This window comes from Chenopodium quinoa, unplaced genomic scaffold (assembly GCF_001683475.1).
Source record: "Chenopodium quinoa cultivar QQ74 unplaced genomic scaffold, ASM168347v1, whole genome shotgun sequence".
Taxonomy (NCBI): Eukaryota; Viridiplantae; Streptophyta; class Magnoliopsida; order Caryophyllales; family Amaranthaceae; genus Chenopodium; species Chenopodium quinoa.
In genome coordinates this window covers 2,559,013-2,581,145 of record NW_018742684.1, presented here as the reverse complement: position 1 = coordinate 2,581,145, position 22,133 = coordinate 2,559,013, and the positions used below count along the sequence as shown (strand labels likewise).

Sequence of the window (22,133 nt, the reverse complement as noted above, 5' to 3'; positions counted from 1 at the left end):
TAGTATCATATCATACAATCATTAGATTTTGAGAAGATTAAAATTACAACATTAGTTTTTGAGCATAGTTACGTTCAACACTTATTTAAAGATAACCTAATTTTGATTTTTATAAAGCTTTCGAAGATTGTATGGGGAAGTGACTCTTTTATCACCATCAAGCAATTTCTTGGCCATGATTAAGTTGGCTGCTTCAGTAGGATGATATGCATCCCAAAACACATATTTAGACCTATCTTCACACAATTCGGAGCTTGTGTTTATGTTTTTCCCTTTGAAGCACAAAAATGGGGGAAAATATCCACCACAACACGGGTCCTTCGCGTTTTCGAACCCTGTATGTAACACATAAGTAATTCAATTTAAGTTCTTCTAAAACTTTATGAAATAATATTGACCTAGCTAGCTTACCATAGTGTTGATAATTAGATATGATGTCCATGAAGATGTCATAGGAGTTTGCATAAACAAAGACAGCTTTTTGTCCCAATTCTTCATTTAGTAAACTTAACTCTCTGATTAATTTTCTGTTGTAGTCTTGAATTAATTCATTCACCTCATTCGAGCACTTCTCGAACCAATCTAGCTTCATAGCTCGAACAAATGGTATGCATCCCAAAGGTCCGATCCCTACTACAATAAACTTGCTTGCTCCCAACTTGTGTAATCGCTTCAAATGTGAACAAAAATTAGTATGTCCTTTGTCCCTAAATCAATCAATCCAAATTTGGTTTATGTAGTTGACTCTACTTATGGTAAAATTTGTTATATACACCCGAGTGTACGGTACACCCGGGTAATTTGCTCATTAATTTTTGCTCATTTAATAAATGAGCAAAAATATTCAGCTCATTAATTAAATGAACAAAAATTAATGAGTAAATTACCCGGGTGTACCGTACACTCGAGTGTACAGAACGGACTCTTATGGGATTAAAACTTAGATTGATTGATTGATTTGATTTGTCCTTAAATAATGTATCACATTTATGTTTCAGGTTGTCTCATAATAATATGTAGTATTCCATAGGGCATAGACTATAAGTCACTTTTTACGGGTAGTAAGTTAACATTATTTAAAGTTGATATATATTCCTTAATGATAGCTTCTCAAATTGAATATTCCAAAGACATACTACATGTTTTTAAATGAAATCTGTGATGGGATTTTGATTTTGTAAAATTAACTACGAGTAGTACATAAATCATACACCATTAAGCTAGTCGATCTATTATTTAGAGACGAATTCTTTTCACAATTTCACGTACGATTTCATTCTTTTTTTTTTTTCTTGTTTTTAAAATATTGAGAAGAGGTGGCTTAATTTTTACCTTGAGTTGCATAGTCAAGTTGGAGAGCATTTGGTCTTGAAAAATGGCAGGTTGAACCTTATCTTGCCCAATAAATGGTATAGATGGTTGAATGTAGTTGAGGATATCATTAGACCCTATTGTTATTGAAAAAATTGCATTCTTTAGAAATTTTTTTGTAGCTTTTTCTCCCATTTTGGCAACTATTTGAGCTCTAGTTTGCTCAAAATTTTGCACTTGTTCCTGTAGTGGAATTCTTCCTACCTGCATCAAACCAAAAATGTCTTAGATGTTTACTTCTAACTAATTATATTGAATGAAATACGGAATATATTTTGGGACAAAGGGAGTAATAACGTACAAACAAGGACCCAGTTTGAACCAGTATTCCGGCTGATCCCGAGGCATAATTTATTCCAGCATGAATTGCATTATTTTGTGTGTTTGGAGCTAGGAATGGTGGTGGAAAAAATTTGTCTCCTAAAGACTGTCCTGTAACCATTTTAACTGTTAGAAAAAAAAAAAGTAACTTTTTTTTACAAGGCCAAGCCACACACAGTTGAACTTTTGCTTTGTAATGTATATATCTTTGGAAATTTTGGTTTTAATAATCCCAAGTTTGACTGATTATTTTTTAATAATCACACCTTTTGATTATTCTTGAATAGTCCCATCTTATATAGGTATTTTCCTAAAATAATCCGAAATATTATGTTTTTTTTTAATGTTCTTTTTTGAGACTTTTATGTATTTTAAATATATAAGAAAATGCCCATATCTTTTAAGCTTGGGAGTTGATTTATTTAATACAATAATTACTCTTTATCATAGAGAATGAAGAAAGAGATTTTAGCGAGGGATTTTGTTTTGTAGTGCTTATATAATTAGTTCATACACTAAGAATTTCTTTTATAATAGTCAAAGTATATTGAGTTATTGTTAATGGCGTACCCCTCTAGGATGTTACTCTTAATGAGGCTCTTAATATCTAAAGGAAGGGTGAGGTGGCAAGTGTAGCTCTTTAGGATATGTAGTGCTTTTATATTATGTTTATTAATTAATTAGTTGATTTTATACACATTTATTTTATATACTATGTACAAAAAGTGAGAGAAATTATTTTTATCGTGAAGCTAAGGTTCAAGTCCATGCATTGGACCCATCCATTAATTTGGCTCACTAATAAGCTAGTAGGAAATTGAGATGAACAAGTTATTAGTTCATGAACGCAAATAAAAAGTCAAGTACGGTTTATTAATTGGCAAAACTGACCTAAAGTCTAAAACTATTTGAAAATCAAACCATAATTACAATGTTGAAAAAAATAGAACATAATTTTTTGTGTTTTTCCCATATTGAACCCTAATTTTATCATCAAAGAGGTTAATCAGTTTACCTATAATGTCAGAAACAGTCCGGCCATTGGTGAATCTCCCGGTAGGCTGGCCGCCAGAAGGCGAGAAATCTATACCATATGGCGGTGTGTCAGCCTTCGAAAGAGTGAAGAGATAGTCGTTGTTACCAGCATCAACTAAAGAGTCACCAAACAAGAATGTGGTTAGGGAAAGACTAGGTAAAAACAGCAAGAAAAGCGTATTAGAAAAAACTAGCAACCGTATAATTAATGAAGAGTAGCTCAAAGGGTTACTCATCATGCTCTTTTACATAAAGAAAATATCTTGTAATAAAAGTTCATACTTTCTAACTTAACTAGCTACGACTTTTAGCTAGCTAGTATACACTATTACACACATTGTACTTTGATTTATGCATGACTTGTAACAAAATGTCATGAGTTTACAGCAGGTGAGAGTTGAATAGGTCTTTATTTCGAATGACTTACGTCGAATTTGAAGTAGTCTAATAGCAAATTATTGGCAGTGGTGTATTTTCTCAGGTTAGTTTTACGTACATACATGTATGATGGTAACATTTTACCAAATTCTGTCCTAGTTCTTTTAATAAGTAAGTCAATAAAAGAATAAAATCATTTTTTTTCTGTTATTTAGCCTTAATTAGGGAAGCAAAATTAATTATGAACCACATTGTCTACATGTTTAACTTCAATGGGCCGTCTACACCGATTTGTACGTGATTATTTACCTGGTCTTTGTATATCAATTTCTTCGATGTCATTAATATTAACATTATGTTAATAACCCTCTTTTTGACCTTGATGATGCTTGGTTTGATGGCCGAATAGTCGAATGTCATTAATATAGAAAGCAACGTATGTATATTAGAATAAATACATAACAAGTTTACGAAATAAGAACATTTTTTTTTTTTTTGAAACATTGTGCAATTGTACTTCTCATCTCAATTTAGAGAAAAGTAAAGTCTTGAGCTATTATAAGTTTGGATAAGTTAAGGCTATTATGTTCTAATAAATTAAGTTTAGAACAATAATAACTATCTATGGTCAATTTGCAATTGCAACAGGTTTATAAAATATGAACTGGAAAAATAATTATAAATTCAAATTAATTGAAAGTATAACAATTAATTTAAATAAGTGAAATTTAGTTGAATAGAATATTATACACTTCAAAAATTATATTTAGGGTGTATAAGTTTAGAAAATATGATTTCTCAAAAAAAAAAAGAAGTTTAGAAATATGAAGTACTGTACAATTTTGCCGACTACATAGTACATACATGATACATCAAGAGTTGTTCTAAGAAAAAGAAGTATTAGTCGTTGGTCCATTGATTTTAAAGAGTAGTTGTCAGAAAGAGGGCGAACAAAACTATTGATACCCACCTTATTTATGCTGGGGGGTTTTAGATACTTAAATAGATTCATCCTTGACTTGGTCTGATTTTTTATTTTATTTTTAAAAATATTTCTATATTATAAATCTATAAATCCCGATCATAGAAAACAAAAATTAGTAAAGCTAAATGAGTAATTAATTAATCTAACAATCCATGAAAATTGATCCACGTTTTTTAAGTTTTCATTGGCTCGTTTATGTGAGTCTTATTGTATTGATCTCTAAATTGTTGTACTCTGTAATCTAAATACACATTTTGTCAACAACGACAATAATAATTATAAAAACAATAATAACAATGTCGTCTAATTTTTCATGGTATCACAAGCCTTACATCAATGGGGTGGTCGTGAAATACCCATCACCAAACAAGCCAACCGTGCCTCTTCATTAAGAAAAGCATCAAAGTCTAAACTTGTAATAAACTCTTATCCCCTTTTCACAAGGGTTTGGTAACACTTAGTTGGAGTGAACCAAACATGTTGCATATCTAATTCTTGATTAGCATTAACTAAACAACACTTATTTAAAACTTCAAAGACAAATAAAATCAGGCTTTCATTTAACTTAACTGTCCTTGTAACAAAAAATTAAATAAATGAAAAGACAAATAAAAACTTAGATTATCTCACCAATTAAGGTTAGCCATTTATTGAAATTAAACTCATAAAGATATATCAGTTTATCGTAATATTTGTTGAATCGTTTAAAGTGAAGTAAGACCTTTTCTCAATTGCCTCTCTCTTTCAAAACCCTACCAAAAAAATATATATACATTATAAAAAATAAAGCAATTCCTAAAATGTAACAATCATATTCATAACTATTTATATAAATACTAATAATCACGAATCAAATCAAAATAATTGAGTTGGATATGACGCTCAACCCTATTCCTGCCGATTGTTAGCTAATACGAAGTATATAATATCATAATATAATAGTGGCACTAAAGTTGACGGCCTTCATAATATTTATGATGACGACGATACACTTAAACTAAGAATATTCTACTCTTGACGTTTTCTTAAGATTAATTAGCCGTATTATTGGGTGCCCAAAATATCTGTTGCATGGAAGGAGACTCTTAGGGATCGCGTAAGTGTTATTTGTCAAATATGACACTTGTAAATTAGTGGAAGAATCAAAACGAGTAAGAAAGAAACAACTTGAGTAAGACATTACAATTGATAGTAGTACTTGCTTTCGATTCTTGTTGTAGTCATTGGTTGTTACATAAGTTCATACTAATTACTAAGAACTCGTAATTTATAACTTTAGTAAAATACGGCTAGAAAATCAAGATAAGACTTATTCTTCGTCATTACTTTGTTACATACGAAAAATTTGATAGTACACAAGGGTGTACCATGCTCATGGTACACCTGCTGAGTTGGCAGGATTAATTCCATTAATTTCTAATTACGGTAATTTAAAAAAAAAAAAAAAGGAGATAGTTTAACATCACGTGAATTTTGCTAAATTGTTGCCGATTTTATAGCTTTCAGTTTTTGCTAATTTTTGTTAACTGATATTTTCAAAAAAGATTTAGAGAGGGAAAATCATAGAGATTTCAAACTTTTTAGTGAGAGAGAATTACAGAGAAAATTTTGAGGATCAATCATTTGAATTCATTGTAGAAGAAGTTAATAATGGTTTATCAATCTGAATTTCGCCATGATTCTAATGCTAGATTTGTCGATGATGCAAATGATTATGATATCAACGATGAAGGTGAAGTCGAGGGTATCGTAAACCTCAATGAAGGTGAATTGTTTAATTCATTATATTTTTCATTTGTTAATCATTAATTTTGATTATTAGATTTAGTTATTACTAATAATTTTAATTTTATTATCGAATTACTTTATATTTTTAATTTCACAGTGATTTTCATGAGGTTGAAGATGAAGTTCTTTTATTATTTACATATGTTCTTTTTTATTTGTTATTATATGTAATTTGAAATCAATGTTGATTTTATTTATTAGTGCATGTGCAATTGTTAATTATATAGGTACTTTGTAGTACTCTTTATATACTTTTATTGTAATGTAATGTACTTTCCTGAAAGAGTCGTGTACTTTTGTTGTACTCTGTTTTGTATTTTCTGTAATTAATGTGCCGTTATCAATGTGCATTTAATAAAGAACATTACAAATATATTAAATAACATTTTATACCTTTAAAAGAACATCATGTTATTATGTAAGAACATCAGCTTAATATATATGTGTTTTGATATCCTATTTCAGGTTTTACCGAGGCAACTGAATCAGAATTATTTGACAGAAAAGTTAAGTCTGATGAAGAGGCTTATGATTTGTATAATAGTTATGCATTTAAACATGGTTTTGGTATACGTAAAGATAGGTTGAATCGTAGAGATGACAAAGATAGGACACCTAGGCAACGCTTTTTGGTGTGTTCTTTTGCTGGCTTTAAGCATGAGAAGAAGCATGGTGAACAATCAAAAGTTTACCAAAAGAGGAATTTCCGCACAGGTTGCAAGGCTCATATACAGTTTGATATTGATAAGGTGTCTGGTTTGTATGTCGTGGTCAATCACACTATGGTTCATAATCATAGTAGGGTTGTTGTTTCAAAGAGACATTTGATTAGGTCTCATAGGAAGGTAATGGTACAATTTTTAAAATTATTTTAAATCATGTTCTTAAATGCGCAATATATATTCTTTAACAAATACATGATGTTCTTTTTTTTTGAAACAATGTGTTTTTTTGTATGTACACAGGTTACTAATGAACAAGTTGTGATGATGAGTAGCTTGACTGAGAGTAGTATACCTGTTGCTGATGCAGTGCGTGTTTTAAAACATCAAGCTGGTGGAGAGGCAAATCTTTCATTTCTTTGTAGGGATGCGTATGGTGCTTTATCCCAACATAAGAAAATGATGTTTGACGGTTGTGATGCAAAGCGCTTGCTTAGCTATTTTAAGGAGAGGAAATCTAGTGAGTATGACTTTTTTTATGACTTTGATGTTGATGAAAAAGGTCATTTGCAATCTTTCTTCTTTCGTGATAATAGAATGAAGGTAGATTATGATGCTTTTGGTGATTTATTAGTCCATGATACAACGTACCGTACAAACAAATATGGTATAATTTGTGGACCTTTTGTTGGTATGAATCATCATAACAATAATGTCATGTTTGGTATTGGCTTCTTGATCAATGAAAAATGGGAATCTTTTGAGTGGTTGTTCAATACTTTTTTGAAATCCATGGGTGGCAAACATCCTGTGACAATAATGACTGACCAAGCTCAAGCAATGGCCAAAGCAATTAAGGTTGTCTTCCCAAATTCCAGACATCGACTATGTACGTGGCATATTGGGGAGAATGCAAAGAAAAATATCAAAGCACTTAGAGCAAAGGAAGGTTTTAATGATTTGTTTGATATTGTTTTGAAGTATACCGATACTATTCAAGAATTCGAGCACTATTGGTCAAGGTAACGCTATGAATTAATAATTTTAAAATTATGTTATTTAAATATTTTACTTATTCAATGTTCTTTAAGTTGCTAGACGATGTTCTTTATTTTCATGTTTAATGTTCTTTTGTAATTTATTTGATGTACTTCTCAAGTACACCCAATATGCTGGATTAATATAGAGAGATGTTCTTTTTTATTACGTGTGACATTCTTTTTACTTAAAATAATGTTCCTTGTGTTGTTCGTTTAATGTTCTTTTATCATATATTTGATGTTCTTCTGAAGTGAACTTAATGTGCTGGAATTAAGTATACAAATGTTCTTTTCTATTATATTTGACATTCTTTTCACTTAGTATGATGTTCTTTTATTTTACAGCATGCAGAAAACGTACAAATGCATAGATAATAAATGGCTGCAAAAACTGTATAATATCAAAGAGATGTGGTGTCCTGCATATTCCAAAGATTATTTTAGTGGCGGTGTTATGTCATCTCAGAGGAGTGAAACTACTAACAAATCAGTTTCCCGTCGACTACATGCCACTCATGGTCTATGTGATTTCTACACTACTTTTATTGAGGTTGTTGATGAGTGGAGGAGTAGAGAAGGTAGTAATGATTATGATAGTATGACTGGAAATCGTCATTTAGTTTGGGCAGATATTGGATTGTTGGAGCATGCAAGGAAGATTTATACTATTCAAATCTATTTACATTTTGAAGACAATTTTGTCAATGGTGTTCCCTGCACGGCAAAGGTAATAGGATTTCAACCTTCACTTTATGAATATCATGTTGGGCATCCAAAAAAGGATTTGATCATGCATACTGTTGCATTTGATGAATCAACAGTTACAGTTGATTGTACTTGCAAATATTTTGGTGAGGTAGGTTTGTTGTGCAAGCACTCACTTCGTGTCTTACATTTAAACAACATTACTTATATCCCAAAGAGATACATTTGCAAGAGATGGACAAAAGCTGCTATGTGCACTAGAGTTGATGACAATGATGTTGCTGAAATGGGTGTCACTCCTTGTAGTGTATGGAGATTGTATCATATTCGTACATTTATCACACTTGTAGATCGAGCACAAAATGACTTGAGTGCTCGAGCTGTCATTGAGGAAGCAATTGAAGAATGCACTGCTAGGATTAATCTCTTGATGGGAGAAGATAAAGATGTGCCACCTGAGTTATCAAAAACGAATGAACAAGATGTTACTCCAGAAAAAGGTGATGGCAGTCTATTAGAACCAGCAGTAATATTTGAGGAATTGGCTGAAGAACATGGAGGACTTGAAAAAGAACATGGAGGTTTTGAAAGAGAATATGGAGGCATTGTTAAAGAACACACAGTTCAGGTAGATGTCAAGGATCCTATCAAAAAAAGGAAAAAGGGTCAAAAGAATACTAGGTGGAAAAGCACACAGGAAAAGGTTTCCAACAAGCTCAAAGGTCAAAAGATAAAGTCATGGAGAAAGAAAAGCGCAAAGGGTGTTTCAAAGATGAAACAAAAAGCACAGACTACGACTAAGGTATATATTGTTCTTAATTATATTATATTACATTCTTTTATGGTTACAACTTGTTCTTTCATTTTATACATATTGTTCTTTTACTTAAATAATTTGTTATTTTTTTTTGAAAGGATTTCCTCCCTGTACCTGATGGAAATGTTCTGGCACATTCCAACGAATTTGGAGGATCTTTGGAGTTTTTTGAGCCTGATGACTATTTTGGAGTGAATATTAGAGAATTATAAATGATATGTACTATTTAGTCTATGTTAACAATTTTTTTTATTTCATATTTGTCCTTATATTTTTTTAATTTTTTTTTAATAAGATCTTATAAATCAGAACACTCTATTTCAGTTTTTTTTTTTTTAACAAGACATATTTTGCATATTAATGGTGGTTACTGTAATCAATAGAACATTATATGTTAATAAAAGAACATTATATGTTAATAAAAGAACATTGTTTGTAATTAATAGAACATTATATGTTAATAAAAGAACATTATATGTTAATAAAAGAACACTCTATTATATGTAATCAATAGAACATTATATGTTAATAAAAGAACATTGTTTGTAATCAATAGAACATTATATGTTAATAAAAGAACATTATATGTTAATAAAAGAACACTCTATTATATGTAATCAATAGAACATTATATGTTAATAAAAGAACATTGTTTGTAATCAAAAGAACATTGCATAAAATCAGAAGAACACATGTTGTATAAAGAACATTGTACATGTTCATTCTATTCTTTCTTCCAAATCAATATGCTTGTTCAAAAACTAACACAAGTGTCTCTAATCATTCCTAATTTCCTTGTTTAAAAACTAACACAAGTGTCTCTAATCATTCCTAATTGTTCAACAGTGCTAATTGTTCAACATCCACCAAATTTTCAAAAAGACATACTTGTTCAAAAACTAACACAAGTGTCTCTAATCATTCCTAATTTCCTTGAAATATTTCTTGGCCTTCATGCTAAAATCTGCATGGCGCTTATTCACTTGATCCACAAGAATCTCATATGCGTACTGCATTCTAAGTGCCTTCAATGCATCAAACTGTTCACCCACAAAAAAGAAAAAAAAAACATTAATGTTTGTTATTTTCTTAAATAAAAAAAATACAAAATATGATAATATTACATTATCAGCCCTCAAGCCACAATTCCATTTACGCTTCCCGAAGTATGTCTCCATGTGACGCATTGCGTATATTCCGCAATCAACATTGTTGTCCAATGTTCTCCATGGCATGTCTACCAATTTTATTTCATAGTTGAGGACTTTTTCCCATAACTTCATCCCATGTTGTTTCAGGTACATTGAGAAGGCATGCCTCTACCATACACAACGAAAGAATATAAAAGTTAGACAAAAAGAACACTATATATTTTAATTAAAAACATACATTATTTTATAAAAGTTAAATAACATCCTTACCAACTTCTCTAGATAGTCATGGTACTTTTCTGAAAAAGGAACACCCTCTACAAGTGGTCTGTTATCCAAAATTTCCACAGCCTTTGATTTTGTATTTATGACCATCACATAAAAGTGGTCGTGCGCATACACAGGGAAAAACAACTGAAACAGGCAGATAAAAAAACATGTAATTTAAAAAAAAAAAACATTGAATATACTATAAAGAACATGATATAATCATGAAAGAACAACACACGTATATAAAATAAAAATCAAAGAAATAAAAAGAACATAGTGAAGGAAGTCACAGAAAATGTGTAACTAATCCATGAAAAGAAAATATACTAAAATCAGAAGAACACTACTTAAAAATTAAAGAACATATACTAAATTCAGAAGAACACTACTTTAAAATAAAAGAACATTATATGACTTACCAACTGATATCCTTTAACTGATTCTATATTGCAATCAATTAGCCAATATCTGATTGTCTCTTCGAATTTAACATATTTGATACCATATGTAGCTTCTTGACTGTCATCAACATACGCATCGCTCACGCATAACAAGTTCTATGTTTTATAAAAACAAAAGGATTAGAATCAAATTAATAATATATCCTAAAAAAAAATAGGGATCAAAACCAATTGAATTACACTTACAATGGCTGCATTTGGGAAGAAAATCCTCTTTTTGTCATCAGCAGAATTTTTTGCATTAAGTATGAGACAAAAAGCGTCAACTATATCGCTGTAGATGTATACATTGTCGCCCATTGTTTTGATCAATTTTCTTGACAAATGTGCAAATCCATCGTCATAAAATAACTCACTACATAAAAAGAAAAAAAATATAAAAACAAAAAAATATAAAAATATTAAATAAGGGTAATAAAGCTTATTTTTCATCAATTTCATATGAAAAAGCATAGTTTAGTACAAGGAATAAAATCATACTCTTCATCAAGTACATCTGAAAAAGCATATTCCAGTATAGCTTCTTTGAACTCATCTGTGCCCTCTATCAAATGAGAATATTGCACTAGGAAAGGAGACATGTATACCTTTCCCAACTTCCTAGCTCTCTTTGTAGGTGTTGGACCAACACTGCAAATAAAATTTTATGTAAAAGAACATACATATCATTTGAAATAACAAACAATACTTTTAAAAAGAACATATATTTCTAAAAAAAAGAACATATACCTTTGTTCTTCCACTTTCTCCTTTCCTTTCTGTTTATTTTTTTTGCAATCTTCCTTTTTTGTAGTTGTATCACTAAAAAGGCACACATATATAATTAATCATACTATTCAGTATAATAATTATCTTTTATAGATTTTTTTATAAAATTTTTATAAAAAGAACAAAGAACAAAACGTAAAGAACATACAGTTTTTATAAAAGAACATATACCTTTTTTCCTTATTTTCCTCCTTTCCTTTCTGTCTTTTTGCTCTAACATATACCATCTCTTTTTCGGTTGCATCACTGTATTAATCAATAATTGTAAGCAAAAAATATTTATGAAGTAACAACAATAACCCATAATAATTATAAAGTCTATGTATATATGTATATACCTTTGATTTTCAGCTACATTTTCTTCTACCACCTTCTCAAATTTACCTTGATCCTTGTTTTCATCTGGCATCCTTTTTACACTCAAAGGTAGTTATATTATACATCATTAATAAAAAAAAAAAAAAACATACATTAAATGATATGATACCATAAAGAACATCAAATAAAAAATCAAAGAACATCACATAAAATCTCAGAGAACATTATATAAAATCAAATAGAACATTACACTTTATAGAATATTATATGACAACACATAGAACAACATATGAAATTGTAAAGAACAAGTTAGGAAATCATAAAGAACATTACAACATTCATCTAAATAATACATAAATATTACAGATTTGTATTCTAAATCATTCAAATCTAAATAAATATACCACACAAACCTGAAATCACATTTTGAGATTATTAGTTACCCTGTCTTTTGACCATCTAACATTTCCTCTGGTACACTTGGTTCCAACTGTTGGTCAGTGAATGCTGAATCAAATTCACCGATGTCAGAAAATTGTTGGTTTCCCAGATTGAGGGGACTTCCTGTGCTCAATGCCAGTTTCAGGTCTAGATCTCCTGTATATTGTGTTGGTGGAGTCAAAGGGGTAACCACACTGAATACCAATGGCTCCAAATCAGTGGGTTGAGAATCCTCCTCTTCACCTCCTTCTTTCTCTTTCTCCACAGTGATTCCTTCCACTCCAGAATTGTTGACAACATTGTCAACCATCTCACCAAACCAGTCAGATGCAAAGAAGTCTGTATCTTGGCTCAGGATGGAACTCCCCTCAACCCTTTGAGAAGGTACATTGTTTATTACATTTTCCGACAATTTAATGCCAGAAAGTCTGGACCACATTGCAGCTACATTGTACAGTGTGGCATCCCCATCAATAGGTCTATTATGGAACCTCTCTCCCATCTTAAGAATTTTGGAGAGGTTCACAAAGCCAGAAGCAATTGTTTCCGTTGCTTGGCGTAGCAAATGGGTGTATTCCTACAAAAGAACAAAGTACAGAAAAAAAAAGAACATGTAATTAATAAAAAAGTACATAAGTATAATCATGAAAGAACACTAAAAATTATAACACATGCTGAATTAGAAAATAAAAGAACATGTAAGGAATAAAAAAGAACATAACCATAGTCATTAGAGAACACTGAAAATTAAAAAAAATACACGCTTAATTAGAAAGCAAAATAACATGTAATTAGTTGGAAAAGAACATAAGTCTAACCATTACAGAACACAAGTTTAACCATTACAGAACATAATATTTAACCATTAAAGAACATACTTTATATATTTAATTATAAAAATGCTTACCTGTAAATTAGAAGGTTCTTGAGGTTGTTGTTGTTGTTCCTCCTGAACTTGTTGTTGCTGCTGTTGTTGTTGTTGTTGCTGTTGTTCCTCCTGCTGTTGTTGTCGTTGTTGTTGTTGCTGCTGCTGCTGTTGTTGCTGCTGCGGTTGCTGTTGTTGGTCCACTACACCTTCAATAGCTAAAGGCTGGCCACAACCATCTTGGATCTCAATTCTATCCAACAGTGTGCCAAGCCCAAAGCCAAGCTTCCTCTCAATAGCAATTCTTTTTGCTATTTTATCACTATCCCATTCTTTGATTAAAGGAATTTGTCTAGGCATAATGATATTTTTCCTTTGTAGTCGATCAAAGTAACAAACCTGTTAACAAAAAACCCAGTACGATAAACACATATATATATATATATCTGTATACAAAATATTTAAATAAAAGAATAAATAAAAGTGGAAACTACCATAAGGAATGGTAGTGGACCAGGAAAGTATCTCTTCACATCTCCTTGATAGTAAATAGAATTGTCAATCAAGCTTTGTATTGTGTAAGAACACCAATCAAAACTTGAAATTTGACTTGTGTCAACAGCTGTGTGCATGAATCTAGCCAATAAAATAACAAAATATAAGAAAGAACATCATATATAATACTAAAGAACATGTCAGAATTAACAAAAGAACATATAGTTTTATAAAATAGAACATAGTATACAATATATAATAAGTAACAGATAATTATTCTAAAAAACATTACAGTTACATATAAAGAACATGTTATGTATATAAAAGAACATATATGCCTACTAAAAAGAATAGAATGCTGAATTTTAGGGAACATCAAAAGTGAATTGAACAATACTAATTGTTTTCAAATTAAAAATACACAACGATTTAACAAAAGAACATAACACCTTCATATAGAGAACATACACTTAAATAATACTTTAAAAATTGACCCTACCATACAGATCTACCATTTTTAATGAAGTTGACAGTACATTGAAGTACTAAAAAATAAAAACATAAAAAAAACAAAACAAGGACATATTATAAATCCAAAAAGAGAACTTTTTTAACTCACTTTGAAGCATCATCTTCTTTTGCAATCTCATTTAGAAGCGCGGGATCTACAATTGGACCAATTACAGATGGAGTGTACGGTTTTTTACCACTACCTTGCAGAAACTGATTTAGAGTAGCATCGTCTTCAACCTCGACCCTTGCGTCTGCGTTTTGAGGTTCATTCGTAGCTCCAATTTCATGCTTACTTCCCTTCTCTTGTTCAATACTATTGTTTCAAAAACCCAAAAAAAAATAAATTATAATCAAACAAATTAAACAAATAAGCAGTAGAATCAGTCACTTACAAATCAAGAACTACGAAGATGATAGTTCCTCGCCAAACTCAACAAAAAAGGGAAAAAAAAATTAAAAACAATTGCATGCCACTTACAACTCCTTAGAATCAGCCATTATATCAAAATTCTTTAGTTGATTGCACAATTTTTGAATTTTTAGAGGTTAATTCTTGTGAATTTGATGGGTGAAAAATCTTAGGGTTTTGAAATTTTGAGAATTTTAGAGAGAATATAGAGAGAGATTCTAGAGAGAGAAAGATTTTTTGGGAAATTATTTTTACTAAATGATTTTTTTACAATTACTGTGGGCAGTAACACGTGGGCCGTAACTACCCAAAATTACCTCCTTATTTCACGCGTTCTTTGTTTTCATCGTAATGTTCTTTAAAATCCACATGTTCTTTGCATTGTTACTGATGTTCTTTCCGCCTTTTTAACCATGAACTACTATTTTGCGTTTCACTTATTAAAGGGTGTCGTTTTGGGGCGTGTGTACGATGCACATCGTACAACCGTGTGTATAAACCACCCATTAGTTACATACTTGTACATCATCCTGCATTCCTGCCAGTTAAGATAAAATTTATTTCAAAATATATATACTATATAGAAAATTAAAAAGCAAAGGTAAGCAATTGTTGAAAAAATTTCGTGGTTAGAAAATCACATCAAGTTTGAAGAAAAGAATGCAAGGATTTAGTGAAAAAAAAATAAAAAATCTCAAATACAAGAAGAAATTGCAATACAAATCATCAAAAAATTTGTTTGGTTTAATATGAAAAGGGCAAACATGGAACCCAAAATGCAGGCAAGTGGCTGGGCTAAGACCAATGAGAAATGAATACGAAAGTACTTCGTATTATAAACCTCTACTAAAGCTTATTAGTGAGTACAAACAAAATTGTAAAAGGAAGATTAGGGCAAATGGAATTTAAAAATTACACAATCTTATTAAACCTTTCAGTTTGTGAGGATAAAACTTCCCTTATTGTCAAGATAAAAGGGGGATTTTTCTGTGTGGCCGGGGTTACTTGAGTTACTCCTGACCGAGTAACCCCTCGAGTAACTCCTAACCGAGTAAACCCTTTGAACCTCTAATCGAGTAACCCATCAAGCAACCCTTGATCGAACCTCTCAAGTAACCCCTAACCGAGTAACTCCTGACCGAACCTTTCAAGTAACCCATGTTCGAGAAACTCTAATAATCTTGGTCACATATAAAAATTTGTGAAGTTGGAAACGGGCTTCTAAATAATACTTGCAATAAACAAGGAAAATAATAGACTTAATTAATAAAAAGGAGGTGCATATTACTATTCTTTACCTCCGTTTAAAACTAATAATTCTACATAAAAGTGAAAACAATCATATACATCTAGGTGTTTGGTGCACATAAGGGTATTTTTTTTACTCATATAGTGATTAAATGAGCAATAACCATCAAAATGAGTTAGCAGTACTCTTAGGTGCATCGTGCACGCGGATGTATATAACAATCACTCGAAAAAAAGGAAAGAAATTTATTTTTAGACTTCTTTTATAGTGAGATGCATTTTCAAAATAAACTAAAAAATGTGTAGAGGATTAGGCCGCACAAAGCTTAATATTTTGAGTTTGTTCAAAATCGTAATTCATATTATGTATTATTTTGAATATTTTAATTGGCCAACCTTATTTAAATGCTGAAGTGTTGGGAGCCACTTGGGACAATACATCAACTATTGTATGGAGTAATCAAGTAATGGAAAATGTTTACAATTTTACATTCCTATTTTATTTGATTATGTGAATGCCGTCTTTTTTACTCTTACTCTACTTTGTATCTAGGTTGCATCTATTACCGTTTATGATTCGTTATTAACAAGTTTATTTTGCAACGTATACCAAATACTTTGATATCTACATTCATGGGTTACTTGGGACATTTTCCTCACTCTCCGGAACAAATAAGCTGATAACATTATATTGTACAACAAGTTCTAAAAATCTTGTAGCAACTAGTATATCTTATAATTAATGAATTACGGCATATTTCTAGGCAATGAAATTTAGTTTTCCTAATTTTGTTGCAGAAGTAAAGTTTGTAAGAAAATTCAATAAGCTTCATCTTTGTGTGCTATTGTCACAGTCCACAGAGTTCAAAATTTCATACATTGTACTATCACTGATTGAAAAACTAGAGCAAGTACGTCTTATTAGCCTTATTAGTACTAACACTTGGCGAAATCTATATCGATTTAATCTGAACTAAGGCTTGAGATACAAATTGAAATCCAACCAACCCTATAATTGTTAAGTTCGGTTGATAATGTTGATCAATTATTAATAACAAAATTGACAAAGGAAAATAAAATGTCAAGAAACAACTCGAACCAAACTGAAATGACTAATCACTCATAATGAATAGCACTCAAAACGAATTTAATCCAAAGCACTTGTTTCCGATCTAAAGTACATCTAGGAGTATGAATGCTATCAAAATGTACAAAACTACAAATACAAGAAAGGGAAACTAAAGGGATGGAAAACCACACAATTTTTTCTTTTCTTTTTTCTTTTTTTTTTTTTTTTTTTTTTTACATCCAAGAGTTTATGCCATAAGATAACATATATTTGTGGTTAATCAATTCTTGTACCTATGATGAACATTAATTATATTAAGTCCAAGATGACATATTATAAGGCTGAAATATGATGAAGTGTCCCCCACAAAAGTAATATAGTGAATAAATAAAATTGAATTTCAATACTAATACTTCCTAAATAAAAAAGGGCATTGCAATGCAAATGCAATGTTTAGGGCGGTGTCACAATTTGTCAAGGGTTGGCTCTACTCTTAATATGGGATGTGATGGAGTCATGTGTCCAGAAAACCTGCCATAAATGTTTCAGAATTTATTGAGCCTTCTTTTTACCTTTCTTTTTCTTTTCTCTACCCCTTCTTGGAAGGTTAGGCTCTTGTTCACTTCACTTCTCTAACAAATTTCAAGCCACAAATTTCCCGGATTTTATAAACATTAATAAATTTTCATCCCCGGTTAATTTTCTTCACCTTATTCTTATAACTTGTTATCAAACCTACAGAGTAATTATATATTTTAGACAAGATCACTAATGTTACAAACTAAACTACTCGGACTATACCTACAAATCATATAAAAAAATTCAGACTAATTTTAAAAAGACCATAATACCTTAAATAAGGTGAAGAAAGATAACCTAAGAGGTCAAAATTATTATCTCTCTTCAGAAAAAAAAAAACAAATTGATGTTAAGATATTGTGGCATATATTATCAATTATTGTATTTAACCATTTAATCAGGTGTGGGGTAAGGTGTATTAGTTGACTTGTTAATTACTTTGCAATCTTGAGGTATGTATTCACCTTTCCCTTTATTCGATGGAAGAACACAGTTTCAGCCAATAGAGAAGTTTATGATAACCATCTTATCTTAGCAAAGTATAGCATATTAGGATAGTAATTTGTGCGTAATTTCAATGGAATAATTGTATACACACCAATAATTTAATGATTTAACTTTGAATTATTCCTTTCAAAGAAGAAAATTGTTTATATAATGATGATAGTAGAATCTAGCTAGTGTTTCAATTAATTTTGAGAAGTAATATGTCAATTATCAGTAGGTTTTGTCTCCTATACAATAAGTGTGTTACTAAGATTAGGAATTGCACCGAAAAAATGATTAATAAGAGTTAGCAACATTAAAAGTTCAAGGAGGTTTCGTCTCAAAAACATGTAGGTAGGAGAAGTAGTCCCTTAACCTTATAAAGTGTTTTAACTTTTCAACTTTTATTAGTGTAGGACATTTACATATATTGTACGAGAAGGATATGCTTCATCAACAAAGTTTAATTTTTGCTATGTTAATTAATCTCTTAGAGTTTAATAATACATTTTCGATATTTAAAGTAATATGAGTTGTCGTGCATGTTTTGTTTATATTTATTGTGTCGAAATTATAATAAGAGAAAAAGATTAAATTTTAAAACTAAACAAAAAAAATTAAATAAAATAAAGAAGCAAAAGTAATGAACGTTTATTTACTTGATAAAATGAGATACATCCATTCCCTTAAATAAGCTAACGACAAAAACTACCAAAGTTAAATACTATTTTATTTCTTATTATGTGCAGCAAAGAGGTATTATTTGTAAAACATAAAACATTTATTTATAAGTTGCAATAATAAGAAATGGAGGTAGTATGAAGCCACTACTAACCCACTATGGCTGCTAACTAGCCCACTAACAATTCAACTATTTATCCTATCTCCACTAAGTCTTTAATGGAAAGACTAAAAACAGTATTCCTAAAATTACTCTTAACTTAGTTTGAATCAATCAATCAACACACCCTCATGGCCTCATGACTCAAACTCACCACAATTGCTAAACCTTCTTTGTCTTTAATGATCTATACTGCCATGGACTTTGACTTGAACTCGACACACCCTTTTCAATCAATCTCAACACATTAACCTAGTCAAACATTTAAAAAAAAAAAAAAAAAAACTCCAAAGCTAAATATTAGGAAACCAATACTAATCCACTAACTAGCCCACTAACAATTCAAATACTTCTCTTATGACCAATTGACCACTAAGTTTTTAACGGAAAGACCAAATATAGTATTTCTAAAATTACTTTAACTTAGTTTGAATCAATTAACCAACATATGTGTAGCGTGCATTTAGTTTCAATTTCTACATATTCGATGTAAAGTACTAAACTCGTTTAGACTCCACTAAAGAAATTTGTTCAAACGTTGATTCCATCTTATTTAATCTTTTTAATTAACAAATACTTGTATTTATTGATTTATAGCAAGATCATATTACCTAGTATAATCAATGTATCGCACCTTCTAGCCTAACAGAGCAGAATTCTCATAATAATGTCCACTTAATAGATATCAACTACGAAGTAGCTTATTTGGTTAAACATTGAAAATGTTTTCCTAGAGTTCAATTTCCATTTACATCATATATCTATAATGAAGCAATACGTGGTTCCTACACCCAGGTGTATCATGCACATGGTACACCTGAATTTTGAATTTCAAATTTTAAATGAGGCTCTTTATATGACTATATAATGTTTTTTATAAAAAAAAATAATTTTTATCCTCTAAAATTATTTGACCTAAAAATAACTTAAGATTTCGTTTTTAAATTTCAAAATTTAAATTTATAAATTTCGTTTTCAAAATTTTAGTTTTCAATTTTTTTATTTATTTTTATTTTTTATTTCATTCATATTTTTCACCTTTAATATATATAGTTACAATATTCATTTTAGAGTTGGTAAATATAATTTTTTTTTGTGATGTTCTATATGTGATTTAATAATGTTCTCTATTAGAAAACATGATGTACTTTATAGTAGTTTGTAATGTACAATTATTTTTTAAAACTATATCTTTTTCCTTATGTCCATAATTATATCATATAATGATTTTTATTAATCAGATTTTTTGATAGTTTATTTTAATTGTCCATGTTTTTTTTATTGTAATTGCAATGTACTTTTATCGTCACATAATGTTCATTGCTTATTGTGAAATGTTCTTTGAATTTTGTCTTTGGATCGTGGTAGGTATATATATAAGTTATGTTCATTTTATAATATTATCATGTTCTTTAATAATATTACGGATGTTCTTTAGATCTGAAAAACAATCATCAATAGAGGAGATCTCAAAAGAATATCGTCATCAACCTTCACGATCCTGATTTAAAAAAAAATATACGTAGTTAGTGATAATTAATATATATATATATATATATATATATATATAGAATTAATAAATGATATATTATTTTAAAAAAATTATAATAATTCGAAGAACATACAGAATAAATCAAAGAACATAAAGGATAAAAATAAAGAACATTCATATAATTGTTCAATAACTATAATAATGAACATAAGTACAATTTATAGAGAACACCATCTTCATCATTTGACAAAATATAAAGAACATCATCTTCAACCTTTGACAAAATAAAAGAACCTATCTTCAACCTTTGTCATATGGATCTCAAATTCATAAATATCAAAATTGAAAAAAAGAACAATGATATTTTACAATAATCGTGCAAAATAATAACGAATTAAAATCAACCTAATAAGCGAAATCCTGAAATTAAAATCATAACAAATAAAATCAAATTACCTTAGCTTCTCCGATCCATCGATTACAATGTTCTCATAATTTGCTCTGTATTTTTCTCTCTAAAAAATTATAAACTTTATTCTCTCTTAATTCGAAATTGAAATATGGTGAAATTTAATTTTGAAAGTTATGTAAAAATGGAGAATATCACGTTGAATCCCATGAATTGTGGAAGAGAATTTTTTTATTTTTTTTTAAAATAAAAAATTGACAGCTTGCAAATAAAATGTTAAAAACGCATCATTTAACACGAGATATACCATGAGCATGGTACACCCTAGTGTACTATACAATTTTCAATAACGAAGTAATATAATTTCCTTCTTATTGAAAGAGTAATGCAATGCCTTTAACACTTAGCTTATAAGCGGATAGCCGGATCTAAGCTTAGATTTTCTTCTATACAAAGTAGACTACGATAAGTTAGTGAAGAACGGAATGAGCAATTGTATTACGCAAAACATATAGACCCTATTTTTTGTTCAAACAACTAAACAAATATTTTCTCTTTCTTAGCTTCTTTCCTAGGAATGCCTCCTTTCTTCTTGTTAGTAATATGAGAAGATTATGCAAGTTAAGCGACAAATAAAGAGCTTAACCACCACATTATTTAATTAAGTAATGTGATGACCAGCAGCAAATAGTTTGATTATTATATACAAGTATTATGAGTATGAAGTGTAAATTTCTGGAAGGAATGAGTGGAAGGACCAACACTTGTACTATAGGATTGACAGGAAAAAGATACACCACACTTTGAATTTCGAATTAATTACATTTATAATCCAAACCACAATAAATTTATTAATAAAAATCTAATTTTAGCAGTAAGACTTTTTCGTCGATTTTCATTATATAATTCGTTCTAAATTTACCACCGTAAATCCAAAATGATTTTATCTTTGTAAAATATCCAAACTGATGTGTAAGACCGTATCTCACTAACTCAATAAGAGTAATTCGTCATGATACACTCAAATATATTGTAGGCATAATATTTAACTTTACCCAAAAAAAAAAAAAAAAAAAAAACCTATATTCTAAACCTTAAATATCTTACTTAGCTTGTATAACATTATTAATCAAAACCTTGATTTCATAATCTAATTATGAATAATTTGCAAATAAAAATTTGGTAACTAAGAAGACTTTTTTGACGGTTTCCATTA

At 29.9% G+C, this 22,133-nt stretch overlaps 2 protein-coding genes across 2 annotated transcripts; one reads left to right on the top strand and one right to left on the bottom strand.

Annotated features, from left to right (window-relative positions):
* Positions 1-96: 96 nt before the first annotated feature.
* LOC110722531 (GDSL esterase/lipase At5g41890-like) lies at positions 97-4,737 on the bottom strand. Its single transcript, XM_021901800.1, has 6 exons — positions 4,721-4,737; positions 2,708-2,880; positions 1,673-1,803; positions 1,333-1,575; positions 412-670; positions 97-335 (listed from the first exon to the last, which is right to left on the bottom strand). The coding sequence occupies exons 1-6, from the start codon at positions 4,735-4,737 to the stop codon at positions 97-99; spliced, it is 1,062 nt and encodes a 353-aa protein (XP_021757492.1).
* A 1,003-nt stretch (positions 4,738-5,740) lies between these two features.
* Positions 5,741-9,314, top strand: LOC110722529 (protein FAR1-RELATED SEQUENCE 5-like). Its single transcript, XM_021901799.1, has 5 exons — positions 5,741-5,855; positions 6,344-6,723; positions 6,844-7,562; positions 7,926-9,087; positions 9,201-9,314. Exons 1-5 carry the CDS (start codon positions 5,741-5,743, stop codon positions 9,312-9,314), a joined length of 2,490 nt encoding a protein of 829 aa, XP_021757491.1.
* Positions 9,315-22,133: the final 12,819 nt, after the last annotated feature.